The sequence below is a fragment of the Ammodytes marinus genome, assembly GCF_949987685.1.
Source record: "Ammodytes marinus genome assembly, chromosome: 15".
Taxonomy (NCBI): Eukaryota; Metazoa; Chordata; class Actinopteri; order Uranoscopiformes; family Ammodytidae; genus Ammodytes; species Ammodytes marinus.
Window position 1 is genome coordinate 6914376 of NC_137219.1, and position 25397 is coordinate 6939772.

At 39.2% G+C, this 25397-nt stretch overlaps 1 protein-coding gene across 1 annotated transcript; it reads left to right on the forward strand.

Annotated features, from left to right (window-relative positions):
- Positions 1-316: 316 nt before the first annotated feature.
- On the forward strand, positions 317-23862 carry LOC307261852 (otoferlin; the record flags this gene model as incomplete). Its single annotated transcript, XM_080042513.1, has 41 exons — positions 317-362; positions 2146-2269; positions 2373-2427; positions 2546-2677; positions 2779-2841; positions 2959-3043; positions 3136-3295; positions 4057-4243; positions 4395-4581; positions 5137-5360; positions 5766-5874; positions 6166-6349; positions 6633-6753; positions 6868-6972; positions 7398-7484; positions 7569-7685; positions 7804-7956; positions 8113-8302; positions 8451-8575; positions 8680-8814; positions 10190-10351; positions 10436-10555; positions 10682-10843; positions 10960-11122; positions 11281-11354; positions 11526-11561; positions 11663-11788; positions 11993-12065; positions 12918-13033; positions 13208-13345; positions 13600-13731; positions 13848-13975; positions 14081-14251; positions 14517-14677; positions 15059-15201; positions 15322-15410; positions 15572-15670; positions 19939-20180; positions 20754-20932; positions 21062-21162; positions 23682-23862. The coding sequence occupies 41 exons, from the start codon at positions 317-319 to the stop codon at positions 23860-23862; spliced, it is 5385 nt and encodes a 1794-aa protein (XP_079898639.1).
- Between the last annotated feature and the right edge of the window lie 1535 nt (positions 23863-25397).

Here is a 25397-nt window from a genome sequence, read left to right on the forward strand (position 1 = left end):
GAATGTTTTTAATAATTCAGGCATTTTCCAGGTAGCTCATAGACGTTAGCAATTAGTCGCTTGCCTGCTTCTTTCTCCAAGTCACTGGAGTAGGGTGACATGTTTTTTTTATGACGTGGCTTTACCCTCCTTATGAGGTGGGGTTGTGACTACAGCACATACATAGAGAATTAGACTAACATGCATAAAAATGGGTTAATTTCTTATTAGTTAATATAAAGTATTCGAATTGTTATGTAATTGCAGCAGACTCTATTCACAATAGTGAATAACTTTCATTTTCTTTCACAGAGCACACAAAGAATCGTTTTGAACCATGAAGCGCAGTAAGCACCGCGGACACAAGGAGGACCGACATGGAGGTATCGATATCTAATATGGATGATAGGAGTTAAGGTCAATTAAGCAAGGATATCCTGGATGATATTACAGAAGTCTTGTTAGCTTACTGCCCCCTTATAGCCTTCATCACCCATCTAGGGAACTTTTGGTCATAAAACCAAATTACCAAAGATTTCCTCTACATTTATTTTTATTCTGAAAAATACAAGCACAGCAGTGACTTCTTTTTCCATCTAATGATCTTGTTGTGACCTGCAAATGACATAGTGGCTTTATGGCCCTTATTAACTAAACCTTGCATTAATGCATATAACATTATAGCAAGTAGGGGAGAGTGGCCTAAGTTGTGCAGGTGGGCAAGTTGTGCCACCCCTTGTTTCTAGAAAACCATAGAAGAAATTGGAAATGTGACCACATATTTAAGAAGAGCCATCCATTAAACTCATCCTGTAAAGAAGGGAGAAACATGGAATAAGATATAAGCACATTGAAGCTAAAAAAACTGTTTTTTGCCTTTCAAAGTAAAATTTCCATGATCAAGGTTTTTTGATTACTGTGTCTGAACAATTATAGACACGTTTGAAAACATTTGACACATGTTTTAGTGCTTTAGTATGCTACACTTTGTGTCTATATAGTTAGCACGATGTCAGCCCTAAACTGCTGCATCATGCGTATTATCCAAAATTCTGGGGATGGGGTGATTTGTGCCAGAGGGCCTAGGTGAGTTATAAGTAAGTAAGTAAGTAAGTAAGTAAAATGTATTTATAAAAGCACATTTATAACAGTTTGCACTGTCCAAAGTGCTTTACATAGTGCATCCAGTAGGTAAAAAATTAAGGTAAAATACCAATAACCAAAATAAAAGACATGAAGCCCAGACATCCACATATGAACAAAGATAGTAGTGCAGAGGTAAGATAGTTAATTGGGAGGAAAAACCAGGGTGTACAGATGGGTTTTGAGCCATGATTTAAAGGCAGAAATGGAGAGGGAATCGCATATGCCAGGTGGCAGTTGGTTCTACAAGGGCGGAGCAGCTAGTGCAAAGTACATTTCTGAGAGTTGTGCCATTGGCATGGCTGTATACGCTGGTCACCAAAAGAAAGTGATTGTCTACAGTAGCTCAAAAGAGACTGACATCTCCATTCCACTTAACGACGCCACTGACAAGAGTTCAGATGGCCAGAAAGATGATGATGGTGACTTTGTAATTGTTAGCTTTGCAGGCAAAACCACCTAGATCTGCCAGGCCTTGTTTAAGAAAATTGACCTTCAATCTTTGTAAAATATTTACTTTAAATAAACCTTAAATAAGTGATTGTCTAATGGATTTGTCTTGCATTACAGTTTATGAGATATATATCAATGGCACAATTTACCCCATGGCATTTTCTCCAATGGCACAACTTACACCACACCGGGGGCAAGTTGTGCCACAAGACAACTTTTTTTCCGAAAGCTATATTTCTTCAACAGTTTATTCCAGATCCAAAGTTTTTATTGCCAGGGATGCACAACACCCTGAAATATATGTACAGTATATATTTGAGTTGGAGACTTTACTGTCAAGGCCTCACTTTATAGTCACTTTGAGTAAAAAGTGGCACAACTTAGGCCACTCTCCCCTATACTTTCCATATATTTGTCTGGCCATTTTCACAAAAACAAAAAAAAGATCCCAGAATGATTTTTTAGAATTAAAGACATAGTTAAACAAAATGTTGAATGTACTTTGCATTCACTGTTACTATAAGTTTAGTACGAGTTGCCTCTAGTGCTTGTCTTTACCATTATCTCCAGATGAACCAGCTATCTTGGAGACGGAGAACCTGGACCGTGACGGCATGTTCATGGGAGGCCCGGATCCGGACACCATCTCACTGGCCTCCGTTACAGCCGTCACCACCAACGTATCAAATAAGAGGCAAGCATGGTTCGGTTTTGCATATGTCAGAGCATTTTAAACACTTGTATTGCTAATCATGTGAATTTTCTCAATTTTTAATGTATGACACCTCATTTTACAGATCAAAGCCAGACATAAAGATGGAGCCCAGTTCTGGAAGACCAGTAGATTACCAAGTAAGAGGAATCTTAGCCATCATTTAAGTGGCTGAGACTTTCTACTGACCATTCATTATAGAATACATTAATGTCTGTCACTACTGCCTGATGTCAATTGCTTGATCATTTAATTTAGGTCAGTGTGACAGTGATTGAAGCCCGGCAGCTAATAGGACTGAACATGGATCCAATGGTTTGTGTGGAGATAGGAGAAGATAAAAAGTACACCTCAATGAAGGAATCCACCAACTGCCCATACTACAATGAAGTGAGTCAGTCATTACAACATATCTACATTTCTGTTTTGTGAGGGAAAAGCGTACGAGGTTGATACTAACTATGCTGTCGTTAACTCGTCTCTCTATCCAGTATTTTGTGTTCGACTTCCACGTCCCTCCAGATGTCATGTTCGACAAAATCCTGAAAGTGTCTGTAAGTTGTTTAATTTATAAAAGTGTAACGTTAAAAGAAAGTGTCTTGTTTGCTATATTAGACAATTTTTTTGTTTTTAATGTTGCACATTTTTTCCCCCGTTGAACCAACCTTCAGGTAATCCACTCCAAAAATCTCCTGCGAAGTGGAACCCTGGTTGGATCTTTTAAACTGGATGTTGGGACAATCTACTCCCATCCTGGTAAATAATCAGCGGAAATCAGCTCCGTGATTATGAACTTATTGCACCAATGTTTCAACAAATGTATGTCTTGTTCTCGTCTTGTTTTGCAGAACATCAGTTTTACCACAAGTGGGCTTTGTTGTCTGACCCTGACGACATCTCATCGGGCTGTAAAGGCTACGTGAAGTGTGATATTGCAGTTGTAGCCAAAGGAGACACTATAAAGACTCCACACAAGGCCAATGAATCAGAGGAAGATGACATAGAGGGGTAACTACATTTGTATTGATGATTTTTTATTCTTCCAAAATAAATTCTCAAAAAGGACTTCAAATAGGGACCACTGAAGAGTTTTCTTATTTTGTTTACATTCTTACACACACCTAGATATTCTCTGAATGTTCCATACAGTAACACCAATTTTGTTATGAAAATGAAATTTGCCCGATCGATGGCTGCTTTATCATCATAGGTAGTATATAAAATGGATGTAGCATCCGGGCTGACCTCAGTTATTCCAACTGCATCCAATCGTTCTGGCCTATGTGTGTCGCCAGCTTGTCAGATTTTTACTCCGCCTCATTTCCTCTTACCGAAAAAGGGCATTGATGTGATGTTGGGTGGAGGGAGATACGCCCATCTAGATCAATTATTCATGAATTTTGACCTCCAATAGAATAAAAACTAGCCTGCTAGAAAAAAATTCACCCCCCTCAGTGTTGTCATGGAGATATGAACTAAACATACAGACTAGAATGTTTTTTTTTACCAGGCCTTAAATAGGTTTAATAATGCTGTGACAAATTTAACATGGGAGTCAATGAGAAATGTATCTGTTTTGAAACCTGCCCCTAGTGGCCACTCGGTTCACTGCAATTTTTGTCCCTTCCGCATTGGATGCTGGCAGAACTCGCTGTGGTTGGGGCTTGTTTATCATCCCAAATTTTGTTTCAAGCTTTTAATGTAGTTATGCAGAAAATCATCTCATTAGTTATCTAATTTCATTTTCTTGTGTCCCATTTGTGTTTCAGCAATCTCTTGATTCCAGAAGGAGTGCCTGCAGAGCGACAGTGGGCTCGTTATTACCTTAAGATTTACAGAGCCGAGGGACTCCCCAGAATGAACCAAAGCATAATGGCCAACGTTAAAAAGGCCTTCATAGGGGAAAACAAGGACCTGGTTGATCCTTATGTCCAAGTACAGTTTGCTGGGCAGAAGGTAAGTAATAGTATGGACTCCAAACATTCATCAGCCTTTGTTTTTGTATCGTTTTCATCTCAGCCAGGTTGAAATACAATATTCCACTGACAGTACAATTATTTAATTGAGTCCAATATACTGTATATATGATTGTAATGTGTGATTACAGGGGAAAACATCAGTTCAAAAGAGCTGCTATGAGCCTATCTGGAACGAGCAAATTGTCTTCACTGAGATGTTTCCACCACTGTGCAAGCGCATGAAAATTCAGATCCGCGACTCCGATAAAGTGAATGATGTTGCTATAGGAACTCACTTCCTGGACCTACGGAAGATTTCCAATGATGGGGACAAAGGTGATATATTATTATTAGATTATTTTCTAAAACAATGGCTTGTCCTGGACAGTTGGTGGTTTACAATAGAAGGAAACATCCTCATGGATAATGTTATCTTATTCACCTGCAGAAGATTTGATCTGGATGTGGGATCAGTATGAACAAAATCTACATAATAGTTGTTAAAAAAAAAAAAAATTAGCATGCAGTTTTTCTGTCTCGCAATCAGATCTTCTCAGAACTGTTAAACATTAAGTAAATGGACTTGACTTATATAGCGCCTTCTAGCCAATTTTCTCAGCCCCAAAGAGCTTTACATATCTTACCACATTCATACACACACACCGATGGCAGTAGCTGCCATGCAAAGCGCTCTCTGAACCATCGGGAGCAATTTGGGGTTCAGTGTCTTGCTCAGGGACACGTCGACATGTGGCGGGGAGACGGGGGATCGAACCTCTGACCCTGCACTTCAGAGGCAATCTCCCTACCCACTTCGCCACTGCCGCCCGGCCAGTAGTACCAATATCATCCAAATGACCATCTCCACATCTTCCACCATCCATCTCGTAGGCTTCCTTCCCACACTGGGACCGGCCTGGGTGAACATGTACGGCTCCACTCGTACCTACAGCCTGATGGATGAATACCAGGAGTTAAACGAAGGGCTCGGAGAGGGAGTGTCCTTCAGGGCCCGTCTGCTCATCAGCTTGGGCGTGGAGATCCTGGACCCCTCCTCGCCCGACATATCCAGCTCCACAGAGGTGCAGCTGGAGGGAGTGCCCAACATCTCCGAGGTGGGTCCCTGTTTTGGATGGGCAGCCATGCATTGGAAGCCAATTGTTAGTTCTTCTGGCAGTTCAATTCGCTATGGCTATTGTGAATTATTAATTATCTTTATTTATGCCACCTGGTGCATTATTAACATGCGGATTACATTGGTGTGGCTTCGTTTTTGTTGGTGGATAATGTAAGTCACACAGCAAATTCAATTAAGAGCAGCAGTGGATCCACAACCATTGAGTCCTCAGGGATTCAGCTTTCCCCGTCCGACAGCTTGTATTACAGGGCTGTTTGGACAACTATGTGACTTTAAATTTTATCAAAGTACAACAGCTTTCAAAATGTACTGTTTAGTTTGAAGATCGTGAGAAAGTTTTTGGCCACATTCATACGCTCAGTCTTATTTGTCTATCCCACAGACCGCTACCGGGAAAGTGGAGGATTTTTTCCTCTTTGGGTCTTTCCTGGAGGCAACAATGATCGACAGAAAGATTGGTGACAAACCCATCAGCTTTGAAGTCACAATAGGTATTTTACATTATCTGCTCTTAAATCTTTGGATACCTCAGCTAATTTTAGGTGATAATCTACAAATAATTTGTAAAAATTTCTACTGCTAAACTGGCATTATGTAAAATTACTCTCAACCTCTGAAAGTTGCATAAGGCAACTTTACAAATTACCATAAGTAATTAACATCATAATGTTGTTGCTGTTGTAGATATGTTTAGCAGTTTCAGTGACCAAATACTTACGGTAGTTGAAGGTGCAGCGCATTTAGGGACGTGACCAGTTACATATTTGCTGTGTGCCTGCAAGGTTACTATGGAAACGAGATTGATGGTATTGCCATGCCAAAAACGAGGGGGAAGAAAGGAGGAGGAGATGGTGACGAAGAGGAAACTGAACTGATCCACAACTCCAGCGATGAGGAGATGGACGATGACAATGAACTTACATCAGTGGCGATAACTCCCCCTATGAAACCTGTCATCACTGACCGGTCAGAACAAGAATATCATCATTATAAAGTTACTAAAGGGCTGTTTATAGTACAGTATTGTGATTTAAGGCCTATTGAAATTAGTAATAGTAGTTACTGTATTTGACAGTTCAAAATCTTTTCAGATTTCTTATGAATTTTAGGTTACATAAAAAAAAGAAAAAAGAAAGATTTGCATAGCAGAGTTTTTGACGAGACTTTAATGCATTTTTGTAGGATTAATGCACCTTTAATCAACATCACAGTTCAACCAGCCAAATGTGTTCCTCATTTTTATCCTCAGAAACTACTTCCACCTGCCGTATTTTGAGAGGAAGCCGTGTATCTACATCAAGAGTTATTGGCAGGACCAGAGAAGGCGGCTGTACAATGCCAACATTATAGACAACCTTGCGGATAAACTGGCAAGTCATACACAATAAGAAGTAGTAGAATTAGTATTAATGTGTCAATTGGCAGTAGAATACAGGTTCTGACTTTTGCTGAGTGAGCCCTAACGTCTCGTGTTGCTACTACAGGAGGATGGACTGAATGATGTGCAAGAGATCATCAAGACAGAGAAGACTTACCCTGAGCGCAGACTGAGAGGCGTCCTGGAGGAACTCAGCCAGGGCTGCAGGTTTGTAGTCGCAAACTAAAAGGCGCAGTGTGTAAAGTGAATTGGTGTTTTCCCCAGTTTGTATATATGTAGTGGGTGCCTTAAATGCACCGGTTGGATATAATAAATAACTAGATATACCTTCACCTCATCACTTGATATTGTGGAAAGACTTGAGGCAGTGATGGATGAGGCCATATTTAGTGACTAGCTTCTTGTCCTAGAAGGCCACCATAGTTTCTATAAATTCTCCAAACTGGATAGGGGGGGTGGAGACATAGCGTTGGAATCTAGAACTTTCACCTCTAGATGAAAAAAATGTAATACACACTGTACCTTTAAACTACACACTGTAAAAAAATCAACAAAAAAAATATGTAATGTTGAATATAAGGTCTAATAGATGTATGTAGACTTTGCCATTGACTGGGTTCCACTTCTTCCAGTCAGTTTCTTTCGCTGGCAAACAAGGACCAGAACCAGTCTGGAAGAACCAAACTGGACAGGGAGAGACTGAAGCTGTGCATGTCAGAAGTGGTATGTCAACCTAAAAAGGAGCTATTCTTCTTTTCTTCTTCTTGTTGATTGTCTTGCTAAATGCTGGTCTGTCTCTTGGTTTAGGAGGCCATCGGTCAGCAAGCTAAAGCCATGAGGTCACAGGTGAAGAAAAGCACAGTGAGAGATAAAATCAAGCTGGCTCAGAACTTCCTCTCAAGACTGCGCTTCCTGGCTGACGAAGTAAGATCTACAACATTATGTCAACCATTTATTTACAAATAATTTTGTTTGTTGTACATGCCTGATTCTTTGCGGTAATTCAATGCTTAATATGGCCATTAATTATTTCTTACTACAGCCTCAACACAGCGTTCCTGATGTTTTCATATGGATGATAAGTAACGGGAAGCGCATTGCTTACGCACGTGTCCCTTCCAAAGACCTTCTTTATTCCAGTATAGAGGAGGAGAAAGGAAAGGACTGTGGCAAAGTCAAGACAATCTTTCTGAGGGTGAGTATACTCTCAACGTAGTAAGATATTCAACCAAAATGTGGTTAGTCTAAGCTACTATGTATTTTGATTGATGCATCAAATTTCATTTCATCTTTTGTAACTAATTAAATAATAATAATAATTTGTTCCACCCTCCCCCCTCATGTAATAAAGATCCCTGGTAAGAAAGGTTTTGGGCCTGCTGGCTGGACAGTCCAGTCCAAGATAGAGATTTACCTGTGGCTGGGTCTGAATAGACAGCGCAAAGACTACCTTTGCGGCTTGCCCAATGGATTCGAAGAAAATAAGTTGGCAAAAGGACCTGGTCTTCCGTGCTCACCTCCCATCAGCCTCACCTACATGAGTAAGACCATCAACTAAGAACATATTTATTTTATGTTAACTTCACAATCTGAAATACAGGCTTTCCTAACTAAATTCGAAAATCTGACACCTTTGTTTACAATACTTTATGTGATGATTAATTTTTGAGAATCTTTATCTGTCCACAGTGAAACAGATATTCCAGCTGAGAGTACACATGTACCAAGCACGCAGCCTGTTTGCTGCTGATAGCACAGGCCTGTCTGACCCCTTTGCGAGAGTCTTCTTCTCAACACAAAGCCAGGTCACTGAGGTAAGGGCATTCCACAAAATGGGCTTTTTCAGAAGTCAGCTGTCAGCCTAAGGTACGATTTATCATACAGCAGATCTTGCATCTTGTTTTTCTTCTCCTTCAAGGTGCTGCCGGAGACTCTGTGCCCGACATGGGACCAGCTGCTGGTCTTTGAGAATGTGGAGTTGTTCGGAGAGGCCACCGAACTGAGAGATGACCCTCCAATTATCGTCATCGAAATCTATGATCAAGACACAGTGGTGAGGGTTACTTTGAAATAGAGCCGCCTCATTGTTTCCATTTGATTTAAGAGTTTATCTTCAATAAATTTGAATTTCCAAATAACAACCCTTTATCCTTATCATGCTAATAATTCAAGAGTCTACCTGTCTCTCACTTGAAATGCAAGACTAACCATTTCAATTAAAGGTGAAGTCAGCGAGGCTGGAGAACGTTTGTTGTCAAAATCACTTTTTGTCAAAATAAGTGAATATTTCCTCAGGATCCTCTATCTGGTTTTTATACACAGCCTAGGCTTTGTAACCACCAAGTTGCTAGCTGTGGTGCGCCCCTTTGTTTACATACCCTTTGTTCACATACCATTTTTACAAAGCTGTTTTACACGTTTTTCAGCACGCACACACACACACGCACACACACACACACACACACACACACACACACACACACACACACACACACACACACACACACACACACACACACACACACACACACACACACACACACACAGTATGGACAGGTAGTGGATCATGAGGAGATATTCTCTGATTTGACAAACAGTGATTTTGACAACAATCGTTTTCCAGAATTGCTGACTTCAACTTAAGGAGTCTGAAACCAATGTATGTGATATGCCCTCAATAATGTGTCCTACTGTTACTTTTGTCATATAGCACTTTTATTAAAGTCATAAGCAACCTGATTGAAATGAAATTTGAAAGAATGCTTTTGCTGACTGTCAATTCTATATTTGCTCCTGGCAATAACACCAATGTTTTGGATGACCCTTTTGGATAAGTAGAGTGTGAATTCTGTTGACTTGATATACTGTAGAAGCACTGAAATGCGTGCATTGAGTACATTGTATTAAAAAGGCATGCAAGAGGAATAAGATTTGTCCATAAGGATAGATGGACCCTCCTTGACCAACTTATACCTGGTGCATTCCTTTAAGTGGAATTTTGTGCTTTTTGTATGTGACCAACAGAGATTTGGACTCTTCACAACCACTAACTGCAAGAGAGATTCAATTCATTAAGTAATCCTTCAGTGATCTTTTGACATTACATAAATACATACAGTATGTCTGTTTTGCAGTTCACTGGTTATTTTTAGGTATGTTGCTTTTGTTTTGTTTTTCTTTTGGGCTCTTTATCTTCAATGCTTTTTTTTCATGTAAACATGTGCATCTCAAGCCATGTTTCTGCCTGCTGATAGGACAATTAATATTATCGTGGAAGGACACCATAATCAACCTAAATCCACTTTAATATGAACACTGATGGGTTGGATATGGTAGGCTTAAAAAAAGACCATTCTTTCAAATATTCAGACCAGAATTCACATGTTATTGTTAGGGTGTTTAATGTTCATTCACCATTATCCTTCCAGGGTAAAGCTGACTTCATGGGCAGAACATTCGCCAAGCCTGTGGTCAAGATGGCGGACGAGCACTATGGTCCCCCGCGCTTCCCTCCCCAGCTTGAGTACTATCAGATCTACCGTGGCAACTGCACCGCTGGAGAAATGCTGGCAGCCTTTGAACTGCTGCAGGTTAGGTTATCAAATACAGAGGGTTGCAATATCAGATCATATTGAAAATAATTGATTTCTGATTTTTTTTTTGTCATCCGGTAGATTGGCCCCCATGGGAAAGCTGAACTACCTCCCATAGATGGTCCCACAGATTTCGACCGCGGTCCAATCATGCCTGTGCCGCTGGGGATCAGACCAGTGCTCAGCAAATACAGGATTGAGGTAAAGTCCATCCGAATAGCTTTAAATTGACATGTGTGATTTATTAATTAGCAGGAAAAAAGTATTTGAGTTGAAAAAAAAAGACGTCAAACAACCACCAATTCACTGCGCCTGCCTATCCTTCAGGTTTTGTTCTGGGGCTTGAGGGACTTGAAGAGAGTGAATCTGGCCCAGGTGGATCGGCCCCGCGTGGATGTTGAATGTGCCGGAAAGGGAGTACAGTCCTCCCTCATCTCCAACTACAAGAAAAACCCCAACTTCAGCACCCTTGTCAAGTGGTTTGAAGTGGTATTGGATCATTTAAATTACTCAATTAATATAGGACTGTGCAGCGGACATTCAAGAAACAAATTCCTGTCATTACACTCTTCAATTGAACTCATTCTGGGTGTTTTGTGTGTCAGGATTTGCCAGAGAATGAGTTGCTTCATCCGCCACTTAACATCCGAGTGGTTGACTGCAGGGCTTTCGGCCGCTACACTCTGGTTGGCTCCAATGCCGTCACCAGCCTGCGGAAGTTCATCTACAGAGCAACAGATAAGCAGGCTAACAACTGGACCACTACGGGTACGAACTTATATAAGGGTTATATTACACTGTGGTACGATTTCTCTATGTTTTGTTACTCAGGCACAACAGACAGTTATCCAATTGGAAGTTCCCTTTGCATTACAAGTTGACCATTATATGGATTAACATGTGTATGTCATCCTAATGTCTTTCAGAGGAAATTATTGTTGTCAACATGGAACCTGAGCCTACTTTTAAGAGAATGGAAACTGTGGTCAAACTAGACTCTGTAAGTTTCATAATTGTATTTATTTTGTGTAATGTTTAGTCAAAAAATTGTAAGGTAATAAATACAGAGTAGTCAACAAATCAGATAATTTTTATGATTGCTTTTTTTCTAACTAGTAGAGAACAATGTTGTCACATTATTTGACATCATGCAATCTGGCTTTCCATCTAGGGCTCTGACGCTGTGGTCAAAGTTGAGGTAAGCAAAGTGCCTTATTCATAATGAATCAAAGTAGCAAGATTTAATATTTTTTCAAGAAACCCTGAATCTTTACTGACAATTTGTTATATATATCTCTTATATAAAAGGATGACAATGGGAAGGGGAAAAAGAGGAAGAGGAAGAAGGGGGATGAGATTGAAGAGGACGAACTTGACGAGAGCATGTTGGATTGGTGGTCCAAATATTTTGCCTCCATTGAAACTTTGACAGAGGTGAGTATGAGGAAAACAGCCACTTTAAATCTGCAATAGCTTAATAAAGTTGAGCTGAATGCTTAAAGAAACGTTGACGAGTTACAAAGTATGGTAGCTGAAATAAAATACAATGTGTTTTTATTATTATTCAATCAACTCAGATTCTTGAGGAAATTGGATGTTGTTTTGGTCCTGAATAATCCAAACCTTCTGCTCTTACAGGCTCTCAAGGCTCAAGAAGCTGCCCTTTCAGATTCAGAGGACAAAGATGACATGGACATTACAGATGGTGGAGGTAAAACCAGATAAAACGATTACAAGAACAGTTTTTTTTGTGTATTTCATCTATTTCAAAGTTTTTTTATTTTCCACTATGTACAGTATCTGCCAAAAATCAAGCAGTAGTACTTTTCGTCGTAATAATCTTTAACAAAGAGGAAAACTACAGAAAATACACTCAGTTATTTTGTTTCTCGTTCACGCATGTTTATCTTTTATGAACTCACTAATTCTGATTGTTGTCTTCTCCTACAGTGCAGTAGTGAACCTCTTAGCCTTTGTAGCCCAAGAATGCCTTCATGTAGACGCCGACATGAATCCAAATTTCCAAACGTGGGACAACCGCTTCTTCTCTCCCATCGATGCATATTAGCCGTATGCTTACCATGAAAGTTGTTGATAAGAAATGACAGTGAATCAAAAAACACAGAAGAAGCTATTCGATGGCATGATAAAAAATACATTCTAAACATGTTTGATGTGGTGTGCTGTGCCAACCAGGCTGCAAATAATCAACTATTCATAAAACCGCAAAATATATTATGCGTGCAAATGCCATTTACACTATATGATATGGTGCATAGTGCTGGACATTACTTGACTGTGGATGATAAATACAAGAACCAGTTAAGTTGTGTTCCTGTCTTTTATGAGCTTCCCAAACACTATAAGTGGAGGATCCTGTCACAACACCAAGTATCCCTATGAACTGTATACTTCTGATAGTATACAATTCAAAGGTATCCTTGTTGTACATAGTAGCAGCTTGTTTTGGCAACTTTCATGTGGAATTCATGTCTCGAGTGCTCTGCTTTTCCGACCCCCCACCCTCTTCCCTCCACTGTCCTTGTCGCTCACCTAAACTCAGATATCAAACCTGATGACTATCCTGTGAAAGGCACCAAGAGAGGAAAAAGCAAGAAGGACAAGAAGAAGATGCTGGATCCATTTGAGAAGAAAAAGCCAAAGCTGGATGAGTTGACGGTACTGGACTCAGCACATACAGCCAAAAACAATTTTTGCTCAACCTCAAGTGTACATTTGTGTTGGTATTCATGACAAGATGGTACAGACCGAAATGAATTACCACATAATTAGAAAAAGCAAACATTCTAAACCGTGTTCATGTTTTGATCATGTTTGTGTTCCTCAAACAAGGTGTACCCTAAGGAACTGGAGGGTGCATTTGACAACTTTGAGGACTGGCTCCACAGTTTTAACCTGTTCAGGGGAAAAGGTGGCGATGATGACGACCAAAACGTGCTGGACGAGGACAGAATTGTTGGAAAATTCAAAGTAAGAACAGGATGGTTAGAGTACACATACAATACAATACAACACATACAATGGGATTAAGATATTTTTCTGCAGTTAAAACAATTGTCTGTGTTGCCATTTATTGAAAACAAGCCCATCATAGATTCTTTGACATAAGAAAGTTGCTGACAGTAGAGAACACGTTATGTAAAAATTCTTAGGTAACAAGTTTTTCCCAATATTTTTGGAGTTTATAACCACATATATTATTTTGTTTAACTGCGTCCTTTTAGGGCTCGATGTGCATGTACAAAGTGTCGGACGACATGCCCAGAGATGTGAGCTTCGACTCCAACATGGGAATGTTTCAGAACATTCCTCACAACGATCCCATTAATGTCCTCTGCCGCATCTACGTTATCAGGGTAGGCCTTCACGTTCTGCACATTACAGCATTGTAATGAGTATACTGCTGTAGATATCTCAGGAGATATTATCTCGTTCTTACATTTATTTTTAAATTGTTTCATTTTATTGGTAGGCAACTGATCTGCATCCGGCCGACATTAATGGGAAAGCTGATCCATACATTGCAATCAAACTGGGAAAATCAGAGATCAAAGACAAAGAGAACTACATCTCAAAACAGCTGAATCCTTTGTTTGGCAAGTGAGTAAAATACTTTATTTGTCACAAAAGTATCACTACTTACTGTATATGGTCTAACAAAGTTATTACTATATTATGCAATTGCTTATTTTCTCATCTTATCAGATCGTTTGACGTGGAGGCAACATTCCCAATGGATTCCACACTCACCGTGTCAATTTATGACTGGGATCTGGTGGGAACCGATGACCTGATTGGAGAAACAAAAATTGACCTTGAGAACCGTTTCTACAGCAAACACCGAGCCACATGTGGCGTCACCAGTAGCTACGCCATGTGAGAATCAAAGCCTGAACTGTGTGTGGGGGACTGTGGGGGAAAAAGTTGCAAATGATTCATACAAAACAGGTGTAGCAGCATGAGCAGTCAGGTAACAATAGTAGACAGGCACAGAAAAGAACGTGTTTATTTACTTGAATGAAGTGTCCATACCTGTTTTCTAAAATAAATGTTCTTATTACATATTGTAGGGTTATCATAGAATTATATATATATATATCTTTTTTAATGTACCTGTAACTGTTTTTGATCTTTTCTGTAGACATGGTTACAATGTGTGGCGGGACCCAATGAAACCCACACAAATCCTGGCAAAGCTGTGTAAGGACGGCAAACTGGATGGGCCTCACTACGGCCCCGGAGGAAGAGTGAAGGTGGAGAACCGTGTCTTCATGGCACAGACTGAGATTGAGGATGAAAATGGTACATGGTTCTTTCACTAGTAGTCTTTTGCTTCTCCCAATGACTTAGACTGTGTAGCATATCATTACATGTAATTTAGCAGACACTTTTATCCAATGCTACTTACATCTGGAGGTAGGCATTTAGCATTAAAGGTCTTGCCTTAGGGACCCACAGGACCTGCCCTGCCCTAATTTGGAATTGAACCCTGATTTCCCATACTAAAATCAGTGGTACCTACTGACCTATCCAACTGCTTTTGTGTGGCACTATATAACTATGCACTATATTATGATTTGATTTATGTACCGTAATGTAAAAAAATTAAATAAAAATTATAACACAAAAGAGGAATTTCCAATGAGTATCAAACCACAATGATTGTTTGATGACGCCTGTCAGGTTTGAAGAAGCAGACAGAAGAACATCTGGCTCTGACCGTGCTGAAGCATTGGGAGGAAATCCCAAAGGTTGGCTGCAAACTGGTCCCAGAACACGTGGAAACCAGACCATTGCTCCACCCTGATAAACCAGGAATTGAACAGGTATGTCATTCAGTGTACACATCACTTGCTCTATAACAACCCTATTTAACCAAGCCTATTTATATTGTGAAGTTTTCTTTACATCTATGACCTCATGTACTTGTGTTCTGTTTATTTTAGGGAAGAATTGAAATGTGGGTGGATATGTTCCCTAAGGATTTGACTGCACCTGGTCCCGCCCTTGACATTTCACCAAGGAAACCAAAGAAGTATGGTTTTAAGTCAAACATGTCTGTTTGCACTCCAACACTTAATGAGCTTTTCTCTAAATAAATGTTTAAATAATAAAACAAAGTTTTTGTTTGATTATTATCATTATTGATTAGCTTCATCATGTATCATAACTCATGTCATTTTTGCTTGTGTCCAGGTTTGAACTGAGGGTGATCATCTGGAACACAGATGAGGTTGTTCTTGAGGATGATGATATCTTCACTGGAGAGAAATCTAGTGACATATTTGTGCGAGGGTAATTATAAACTCTATATTTTCGTTCTTTCTGCTACTCTATCTCTCTTTACATTGTTCGGCTCAACTACAACAAGGCAAAACCTTATCGATGGTCGAAAAGCAAAACCTCCATCTGCATTTTTTCTGTTTTATTTTTTTTTCTTGAAATGATGAGAACAAGGAAGGCTGCTCCTCTTCATTAGTTTTAATGTCTGTCAGATTGCAGTAATCAATTGTTTTCTTAACCAAGTGTGTCTTCCACCTTTACTAGTGAAGTATTTGTTAGTATCTCTGTCAAGTTAATGATGAGAATAATATGAATCGGGCAGGGTACCGTATTATTGCTATTATTCATCAGCGTATTACTGTATAAACCATAGATATCTATGGTATTAGCGCACAATAGTGAACATTTTATTTCACAAAGAGGGTGAGTTGATCTAAAATATTATAGATAATACTTGAAACAGCTCTGATCACCATAAATAAGCGTTTTTGTTAGCCTAGCTCTTTTTAGGTAAAAACAGAGTTTACTTACAGCCAGTACTCTTTGAACTGAGTTACAATTATACACTTAAAAAGTAGATGAGTAGCCTATAAAGAGAAGCCTATTCCAGACAGAAGACTGTCCAATAAAGGTGGAGACTTACAGTATCTCACAAAAGTGAGTAAACCCCTTACATTTCTTCATGACACTTTGATACAATGTTAAGTAGTCAGTGTATAGCTTGTATAACGGTGTAAATTTACTGTTCCCTTGAAATAACTCGACACACAGCCATGAATGTCTAAACTGCTTGCAACAAAAGTGAGTACACCCCTAAGTGAAAATGTCCAAATTGGGCCCAAAGTGTCAATATTTTGTGTTGCCATCATTATTTTCCAGCACTGCCTCATCCCTCTTGGGCATGGAGTTCACCAGAGCTTCACAGGTTGCCACTGGAATCCTCTTCCACCCATTAATGACGACATCAAGGAGCTGGTGGATATTAGAGACCTTGCGCTCCTCCATCTACCGTTTGAGGATGCCCCAAAGATGCTCAATAGGGTTTAGGTCTGGAGACATGCTTGGCCAGTCCATAACCTTTACCCTCAGCTTCATTAGCAAGCCAGTGGCCGTTCGGAGGTGTGTTTAGGGTCGTTATCATGTTGCAGTACTGCCCTGCGGCCCAGTTTATGAAGGGAAGGGATCATGCTCTGCTTCAGTATGTCACAGTAAATGTTAGAATTCAATGAACTGTAGATCCCCAGTGCTGGCAGCACTCATGCAGCCCCAGACCATGACACTCCAACCACGATACTTGACTATAGGCAAGTCTGCTTGTCTTCAGCAAACTTTTTGTGGGGTTTCTTGTGCATCATCTTTAGAAGAGGCATTCTTCTTGGACGACAGCCATGCACACCAGTATGATGCAGTGTGTGGTGTATGGTCTGAGCACTGACAGGTTGACCCCCCCACCCCTTCAAGCCCTTCAGCAATGCTGGCAGCACACATACGTCTATTTTCCAAAGCCAACCTCTGTGTATGACGCTGAGCATGTGCATTCAACCTTCGTAAATCGGGCCGCAGGGCAGTATTGCAACATGATAACGAGCAAGCATGGGGCATCCTCAAACGGAAGGTGGAGGAGCGCAAGGTCTCTAATATCCACCAGCTCTGTGATGCTGTCATGAGTGGGTGGAAGAGGGTTCCAGTTGCAACCTGTGAAGCTCTGGTGAACTACATGCCCAAGAGGGTTAAGGCAGTGCGGGAAAATAATGGTGGCCATACAAAATATTGACACTTTGGGCCCAATTTGGAGAAAAAAATTCTTAGGGGTGTACTCACTTTTGTTGCCAGCAGTTTAGACATTAAAGGCCTACTTCACCGGTTTGAATATGAAGGTGTATTGAATTCTGAGATCCTATGTAGTATAAATGTGCAAAAAAAATTAAAATCGGTTCATCCTAGCCTGAGAAAAGGCAGAAAGAGTGTTTTTTTTAACCCTATATTTCTCTTTCTCGTGACATCACAGAAAGAGAAATATAGGGTTAAAAAAAACTTACTTTGTAAATATTACTGTGATGTCACAGTAAAAGACATCACAGTAATATTTACAAAGTAAGTTTTTTGTCGAGGTATTTTGAGGGAACAGTACATTTACACTGTTATACAAGCTGTACACTGACTACTTTACTTTATATCAAAGGGTCATTTATTCAGTGTTGTCCCATGGAAAGATATAATGAAATATTTGAAGAAATATGATGGGTGTACTCACTTTTGTGATATATTGTAGGTACAGTCATATGAAAAAGTTTGGGAACCCCTCTCAGCCGGCATTATAATTGACTCTGCTTTCACAAAAAAAATATAAAAGTGGTATGTCTTTAATTTACCAGGAACAGTTAAGTACTGGGATGTTTTCCAAACAAAGATTTTTTGAAAAGCAGTATTTGGTTGTATGAAATAAAATAAAATGTGAAAAACTGGCTGTGCAAAAATATGGGTACCCTTGTGGTTTTGTTGATTTTAATGCCTGTAACAGCATGTAAGACTGATGACTTTAAACACAAAGTTGGTTGGATTATGTTGTTAAGCCTTGAACCTCATATAATTGTCTGTTTAATCATGAGAAAATGTATTTTAGGTGCCTAAATGCAAGTTGCACTTCTCTTTGACTCTCTGCTGAAGTGAGACAGAATGGGATCATCAAAACTGCTCCCAAAAGATCTGAAAAACAAAGATTGTTCATTGTCATGGTTTAGGGGAAGGCTACAAGAAGCTTTCCCAAAGGTTTCAATTGTCAATTTCGACTGTAGGGAACGTTGTCAGGAAATGGAAGGACACAGGCATAGTGGCAGTTAAACCCAGGCATGGCAGACCAAGAAAAAAACAGGAGCGGCATAGGTGGAGGATTGTGAGAATGGTTGCACACAACCCACAGATCACCTCCAAAGGCCTGCAAGAACATCTGGCTGCAGATGGTGCATCTGTACATCGTTCAACAATTCAGCGCAATTTGCACCAAAACATCTGCTTTTTATAAAGACCAAATAACTTAATTTTTGTCTCATCAGTCCAAAGCATTTTCTTCCAATATGAAGCTGGCTTGTCTAAATGAGCTTTTGCATACTCCATGCAACTGCATCTGTGGTGTGGGCGCAGAAAGGGCTTCCTTCTCATCACCCGGCCATACAGATGTTTTGGTGCAAATTGCACTGAATTGTAGAACCATGTACAGATACACAATCTGCAGCCAGATGTTCTTGCAGGTCTTTGGAGGTGATCTTTGGGTTGTGTGCAACCATTCTCACAATCCGCCGCATATGCCGCTCTTGTACTTTTCTTGGTCTGCTAGACCTGGGTTTAACTGCAACTGTGCCTGTGTCCTTCCATTCCCTGACAACGTTCCTTACAGTAGAAATTGACAATTGAAACCTTTGGGAAAGCTTCTTGTAGCCTTCCCCTAAACCGTGACGATGAATAATCTTTGTTTTTAAGATCTTTTGGGAGCTGTTTTGATGATCCCATTCTGTCTCACTTCAGCAGAGAGTCAAAGAGAAGTGCAACTTGCATTTAGGCACCTAAAATACATTTTCTCATGATTAAACAGACAATTCTATGAGGTTCAAGGCTTAACAACATAATCCAACCAACTTTGTGTTTAAAATCATCAGTTTTACATGCTGTTACAGGCATTAAAATCAACAAAACCACAAGGGTTCCCATATTTTTGCACAGCCAGTTTTTCACATTTTATTTTATTTCATACAACCAAATACTGCTTTTCAAAAAGTCTTTGTTTGGAAAACATCCCAGTACTTAGCTGTTCCTGGTAAATTAAAGACATACCACTTTTATATTTTTTTTATGAAAGCAGAGTCAATTATAATGCCGGCTGAGAGGGGTTCCCAAACTTTTTCATATGATTGTATAACCACACCAAATAATAATAAAGTGCAAAAGCACCTATCTGCTAAATTATACAGGAAAAGTGGGGAAAAACCTCCTATCTGCACTTGACAAGGCACTAATACTTTTTCAGCATTTTTAACACATAATATAGTTATACAGTCCAAAAACAGTGTATTGTATCGGGTTTCCTAAAAGAAAAAACATTTTGCACGTTTCAATTTTCTCAAAAAAGTAAATTTTTCAGATAGGAGGTTTTGATTTTCGGCCATCGTTATACACATAAACACAAAATGATTTGATTCTGATTTAGTTGAATGAAAATTACAACCAATTCCTTCCTTTGTTCAATATTGTAAAACCATCCAACATTCCACCTTTTCCTATAACAGCTGGTTGAAGGGGCAGCAGGAGGACAAGCAGGACACAGATGTCCATTACCACTCTATCACTGGGGAAGGCAACTTCAACTGGCGCTTCGTCTACCCCTTTGATTACCTCTTGGCCGAGGAAAAGATCGTCATCTCCAAAAAAGAATCCATGTTTGCCTGGGACGAGACTGAATACAAGATCCCGGCTCGTCTTAATCTGCAAGTGTGGGACGCCGACCATTTCTCTGCAGATGACTTCTTGGGTACAGTGGACAACCTTTTATAATGACCTCTGGCTTCATGAACCAGTGTTAAGGCCACAGAATTAAAACAGATTTTGCTTTTGGGATGACTTGAGAGCTAAGAACAAATACCACTTTTTTTTTCTTTTTTTATACTTTTTTTTAATTTTAGGATAAAGCACATACATTTGAGAAAAAAAATTAACAAAACAGTTAGGTCACCGAAGGCAGGGCATAATAAAGCTTAACATCTACAGTCAAGACACATGTTACGGGTTACTTTCCTAGTATTCCTAAGAGGGGGTGGACACAAAATCAGAGTATCACCAGCATGTAATCACAATTCAGATAAAGTCCTTAGAGTCTAGATTAAGTCAAACCAAAGTGTCTGAGTACAAATACCACTTTTGAAACCTGGATCGTTATTCCAAACAGGTTGTATAAGGTTTTTTGATCAAATTAACAATGGAACTTACACTTCACTCCTTTTCTGTGAAGGCATGAATCCATCTATTAACTACTTATTTTGTATTCCAGACTGCCAATTAACCTTTATTGTACTATTTGACGGAGTTTAATAATGTCTCTTTATAGGTGCAATTGAACTGGACCTGAACCGGTTCCCACGTGGTGCAAAGACTCCCAAGCAGTGCACCATCGAGATGGTGACAGGCGAAGGAGAGATGCCCATGGTCTCCATCTTCAAACAGAAGAGGATCAAAGGCTGGTGGCCGTTTGTGGCCAGAAATGAAGATGACGAGTTTGAACTCACGGTTGGTTAAAAAATAACACAAAATATTGGTCAAGACGGCATCAAATTCTAACTTAAATGGTTGGCTGAATGTCGGACAATAGCTTAAGACCTAGCTTAAGACTTGTGAGTGTTTTTGTTGTCCTTTCAGGGGAAAGTGGAAGCAGAGCTACACCTTTTGACAGGAGAGGAGGCAGAGAGATGCCCAGTCGGTGAAGGACGCAACGAACCGGATCCACTGGAGAAACCCAAGTATGAAGGATGTTCTGTAATCACCCCACTGTCCACATTTATATTACGTTTTACTACTTTTCTCAATTATGTAGTCCAGTTTACTCTATGGCCTGGCTACCTTTTACCCTCACTCTTAATACACAAATATGAGCAAACATATGGTATTCTACAACAGCTACAAGTCCAGCTTTACTGATGAAGTTAAACTCCAAAAAGTGGTCTCAAGAAATATGATAAATACTATGATAAATATATTTATAAAAGTGCATGTTACAGGAATTCTCTTATCAAAAACCCAAGTGTTTTAAATAAAGAGGTCTGGCGAGGCATTTTTCAGTCTGGTAGATTTTGACTTGCGACAGCAAAGCAAGGGTACAACAATGTATCAGGTTGCATACATGGTTGAATACAAAGACTGAACAGAAACAGCAGAGGTTATATCAGACAATTAATGTGTATGCGAACAAGACTGTTCGTGTGTCCAGGTCCTTGAGTTTCTAGCAAGATCTGGGGGATGAGTTTTAATTACGGAGACAGGAGATGATTCAAGAACTTGACCTTGTACTGTACATATCCGCTGTGTGTTCAGAGCATAAAGTCCCCCCCGCCTTCTTTCATCTTGGTCTTCGGTATGTGTGTGTAAAACCAACTGTGTGTATGTGTTTCACAGAAGATGTTCTCACAGGATACAGGTGTAATAATTGATAGATTGTAATCAAGCAATGCACTGGGAGATTTTAGGGAGTTCTCCTCCATGAACGTTTAACCATCGTGAACATGAATACGTCATACATCTGTGTAGAGCCAAAATCTTTGAGGCTCTTAAGATGACTAGGACAAAGTTCACAGCAGAAAGCATGAATTGTTTGCAGCATTAAAATATTATACAATTAAGGCAAATTAAATTCTGTTAACAGTGCATGAATACATAAAAAAGATAAATAGGTCTTAAAAAACATAAAACAAGCATAAACTACAATTATATAATAGAATAAACAATTCAAAATAAACAATTTCACGAGAAATGAGGAAAGACGTTTGTACGTATTTGCTTCTACCAAGTTCTGGACTTTGATCTCCTTTCTTCGCATGGTAAGTAGCTGTTACCTCTTATCTTTTGTGTATTTCTACCTAGAATCATCTTTAAATATACTGCAAATTGTTTCTCTGTCTTGCCTTTTGCTTTGTCCTTGTTTCAGCTATGTCAACTATCATTAACAACTAGTTTTAGCTGAGACAGAGAACATCAGTAGAATGGTCCATGGCACCTTAAATCTGTTTTACGGACCATCTTTGTTTATATCCTTCCAGCCGCCCAGACACCAGCCTTCTGTGGTTCCTCACTCCCTTCAAAGCCATAAAAAACTTGCTCTGCAACCAGTACAAGTGGCTGACCATCAAGCTTGTCACTGCTCTCCTGTTTCTGCTCATGTTGGCTCTTTTCCTCTACAACATGCCCGGTTACATTGTCAAGAAAATGCTAGGAGCTTAAGATGTTGTCAGACGCCACTGCAGAAGTTTCCACCATTTAAAAACTAAATAGAAACTAATAAACAATAAATGTTGAGTTTGTAGACCACAGTTTATTTCATGAGCCACATCTTTTTTAATATAATTAAATGGAGTTTATTGAGTTGGATGTTCAAATATTAGTCACTCAGCTATCAGTAAACACCACTTGACCACTACTACTGTAGACCACTTGACAACATTTAGCTTGACCTGAAAATCTGAAATGCATAGAGGTGTGTATCAACATTGGTGTATCCAAATAATATTTGACCAGAAAACAAAATCCAAAGAATATTGAAATATAATGCTCAAAGATAAATATATATATATATACTAAATATTCTGATATAGTCTATAATTGTTGGTCAACTGAATGCACAAAGTTGAGAGAATTTGTGGATATAGTTCCAAAAACCAAAACACTTCTTTAACTGTTTGTAAAAGATCTGACAAAGATTAAGCTGATCTTTAAGGTTAGGTTCAGATCTTTAAATGCCCATAAGTACACTGGAAGAGTTCATCATTGTGAAATGATGCCTGTAACACAACTGTAATGAAAGAGTTGGTATATTTAGTATGAAATGTACAGTTTTGTGTTGTCTTTCTTGTTGAGTGACAATAGACTGTTACACGTAGATGGAAATTAGTACTGAAAAGACTGGACCTTTGGAAGGTACCTACATGATTGAACTTACTATGACAGCAACTCATAATAGTTTTGTTTTGTGAGGAGTTTCAACATTAGAACTGGATTTTGTCCTCTATTTCTTACATCAGAGTTGCACTGTAGTAATTACTTCAGTTAACACTTGACCAGAATAAACAAGAGGAGTGATTAGCTAGAGCTACCAACATACAACCGATATTTTCAGGTCTGATACCAACACAACTGATATAGACAGTCTGTAATAGGGTTCAAAACACAGGTCCTCTATATGTGTTCTCTTCACCCAACTTCCACACTAAAAGCAATACCAATTTTTGAAGTGATGCCCTTCTTTGACCTTCTGTCTGTGCTCCACCAGCCGTCCAGATATTGCCCTGCTCTGGTTCCTCATCCCGTTCAAAGCTGCAAAACACCTGATCTGTGACCAGTACAGGTGGCTGACCATAAAGATTATCACTGCTCTCCTGCTGCTGGCCATATTGGGTCTTTTCCTCTACAACATGCCCGGTTACATGGTGAAGAAAATGTTGGGTGCCTGAGTTAAAACCAGCAGATGAAAACTTCTTCAAAAAGATTCAGTGATGACTAGATTTGTTTTGTGAAAGTTTTTTGCAATTTACAATTTACCAAAAATAACCATGCAATATTAAAAGAGCACTATGACAAAAGCATTGCTAAAGGTAGTTTTGGTGCATCAATCATTGGTTGCTAATGCTTACAAATCTATACATATTGCTTCTACTGATGTGATGAATAGGAAGTTTCTGGTTGTTCCTTTAAATTGTTTACTCACCTATTAAAACATGCTGATTCAGTTAGAGATATTTAAAGCTGTATTGACAGAAAAGTGAGGATTTTGTAGTGTAACCCGCTTGTGTCGGAGTTCAGTTTTTCTTGCTTGAACAATGTTTTGTCTCACTGTCCTGTGTAAGTGTCTATGTATGAATTTTCAAATGTGTGCATAAATTCACCTACCACCAATTACTGGTAGTCCTGCCATCTGTGTTTATGTCCTTGCCAGTGTGGTATGCATGAGTATGTATTAGGAAACCTATGCCTTATTGTTTAATCATCATTAATTATAAGGATTAAACCCATGGCTCATCTCTCATATGCATTTAGCTTGCAGAATCAGGAAGAAGAAAGCTTACTTTTTTGAAAACTTGCCGAGCAAAAGTACTAAATCGCTACTACTCAAACAGTAACATTACTGTCAACGTCAAATGATTGTCATAATTTCTAAAGGAAAACACTTCACCAAGTATTTTCTTGAGGTGATCTTAAAAGTGACAACCATATTTTCTTTAAAGGTCTAAGGTAAAGTACCAAAACGATTTAAGGCTAATTTAAAAGATTGTTCTCCCAACAGTTATATGTTCTTAAAAACTGCAAATATATGGAAAACTAGTGCAATACGAGAGGAAGTGATTAAAACCTCAGCTTTTATCAGTACTTTAATTGTCTGTGTGTCTTTGCTCCACCAGCCGTCCAGATATTGCCCTGCTCTGGTTCCTCATCCCGTTCAAAGCTGCAAAACACCTGATCTGTGACCAGTACAGGTGGCTGACCATAAAGATTGTCACTGCTCTCCTGCTGCTGGCCATATTGGGTCTTTTCCTCTACAACATGCCCGGTTACATGGTGAAGAAAATGTTGGGGGCTTGAAATATCTGCTGGATTTGACTATTTCACACACAAAGAAATTATTTCACCTGTAAGTTCCCGTTTTCCTTGTGTTCTTGATATATATTTTTTTCTATTTTTGACAAAAGACACCGTCAAGTTATATATTATAAACATTAGCAGAATAAGGCATGCTCTTTCTCATATTGACATGTATTCGCTAAAATCCATCGCTCCAATGTAATGGTGCAAATTTCTTATTATTTCACAATGACGACATTGTTTTATTTTGCTTAAATTATCCTTATTATTACTATAATTATCATTATTGTTGTTGTTGGGGTTGTTGTTGTTGCTGCTGCTGCAGGGTAAGGACTGTCACCTTTGTGCTGATTTATTGTGAACTCAACAGTTTGTTAACAGTGTGAACTATTTTGTCTGACTTTTGAAT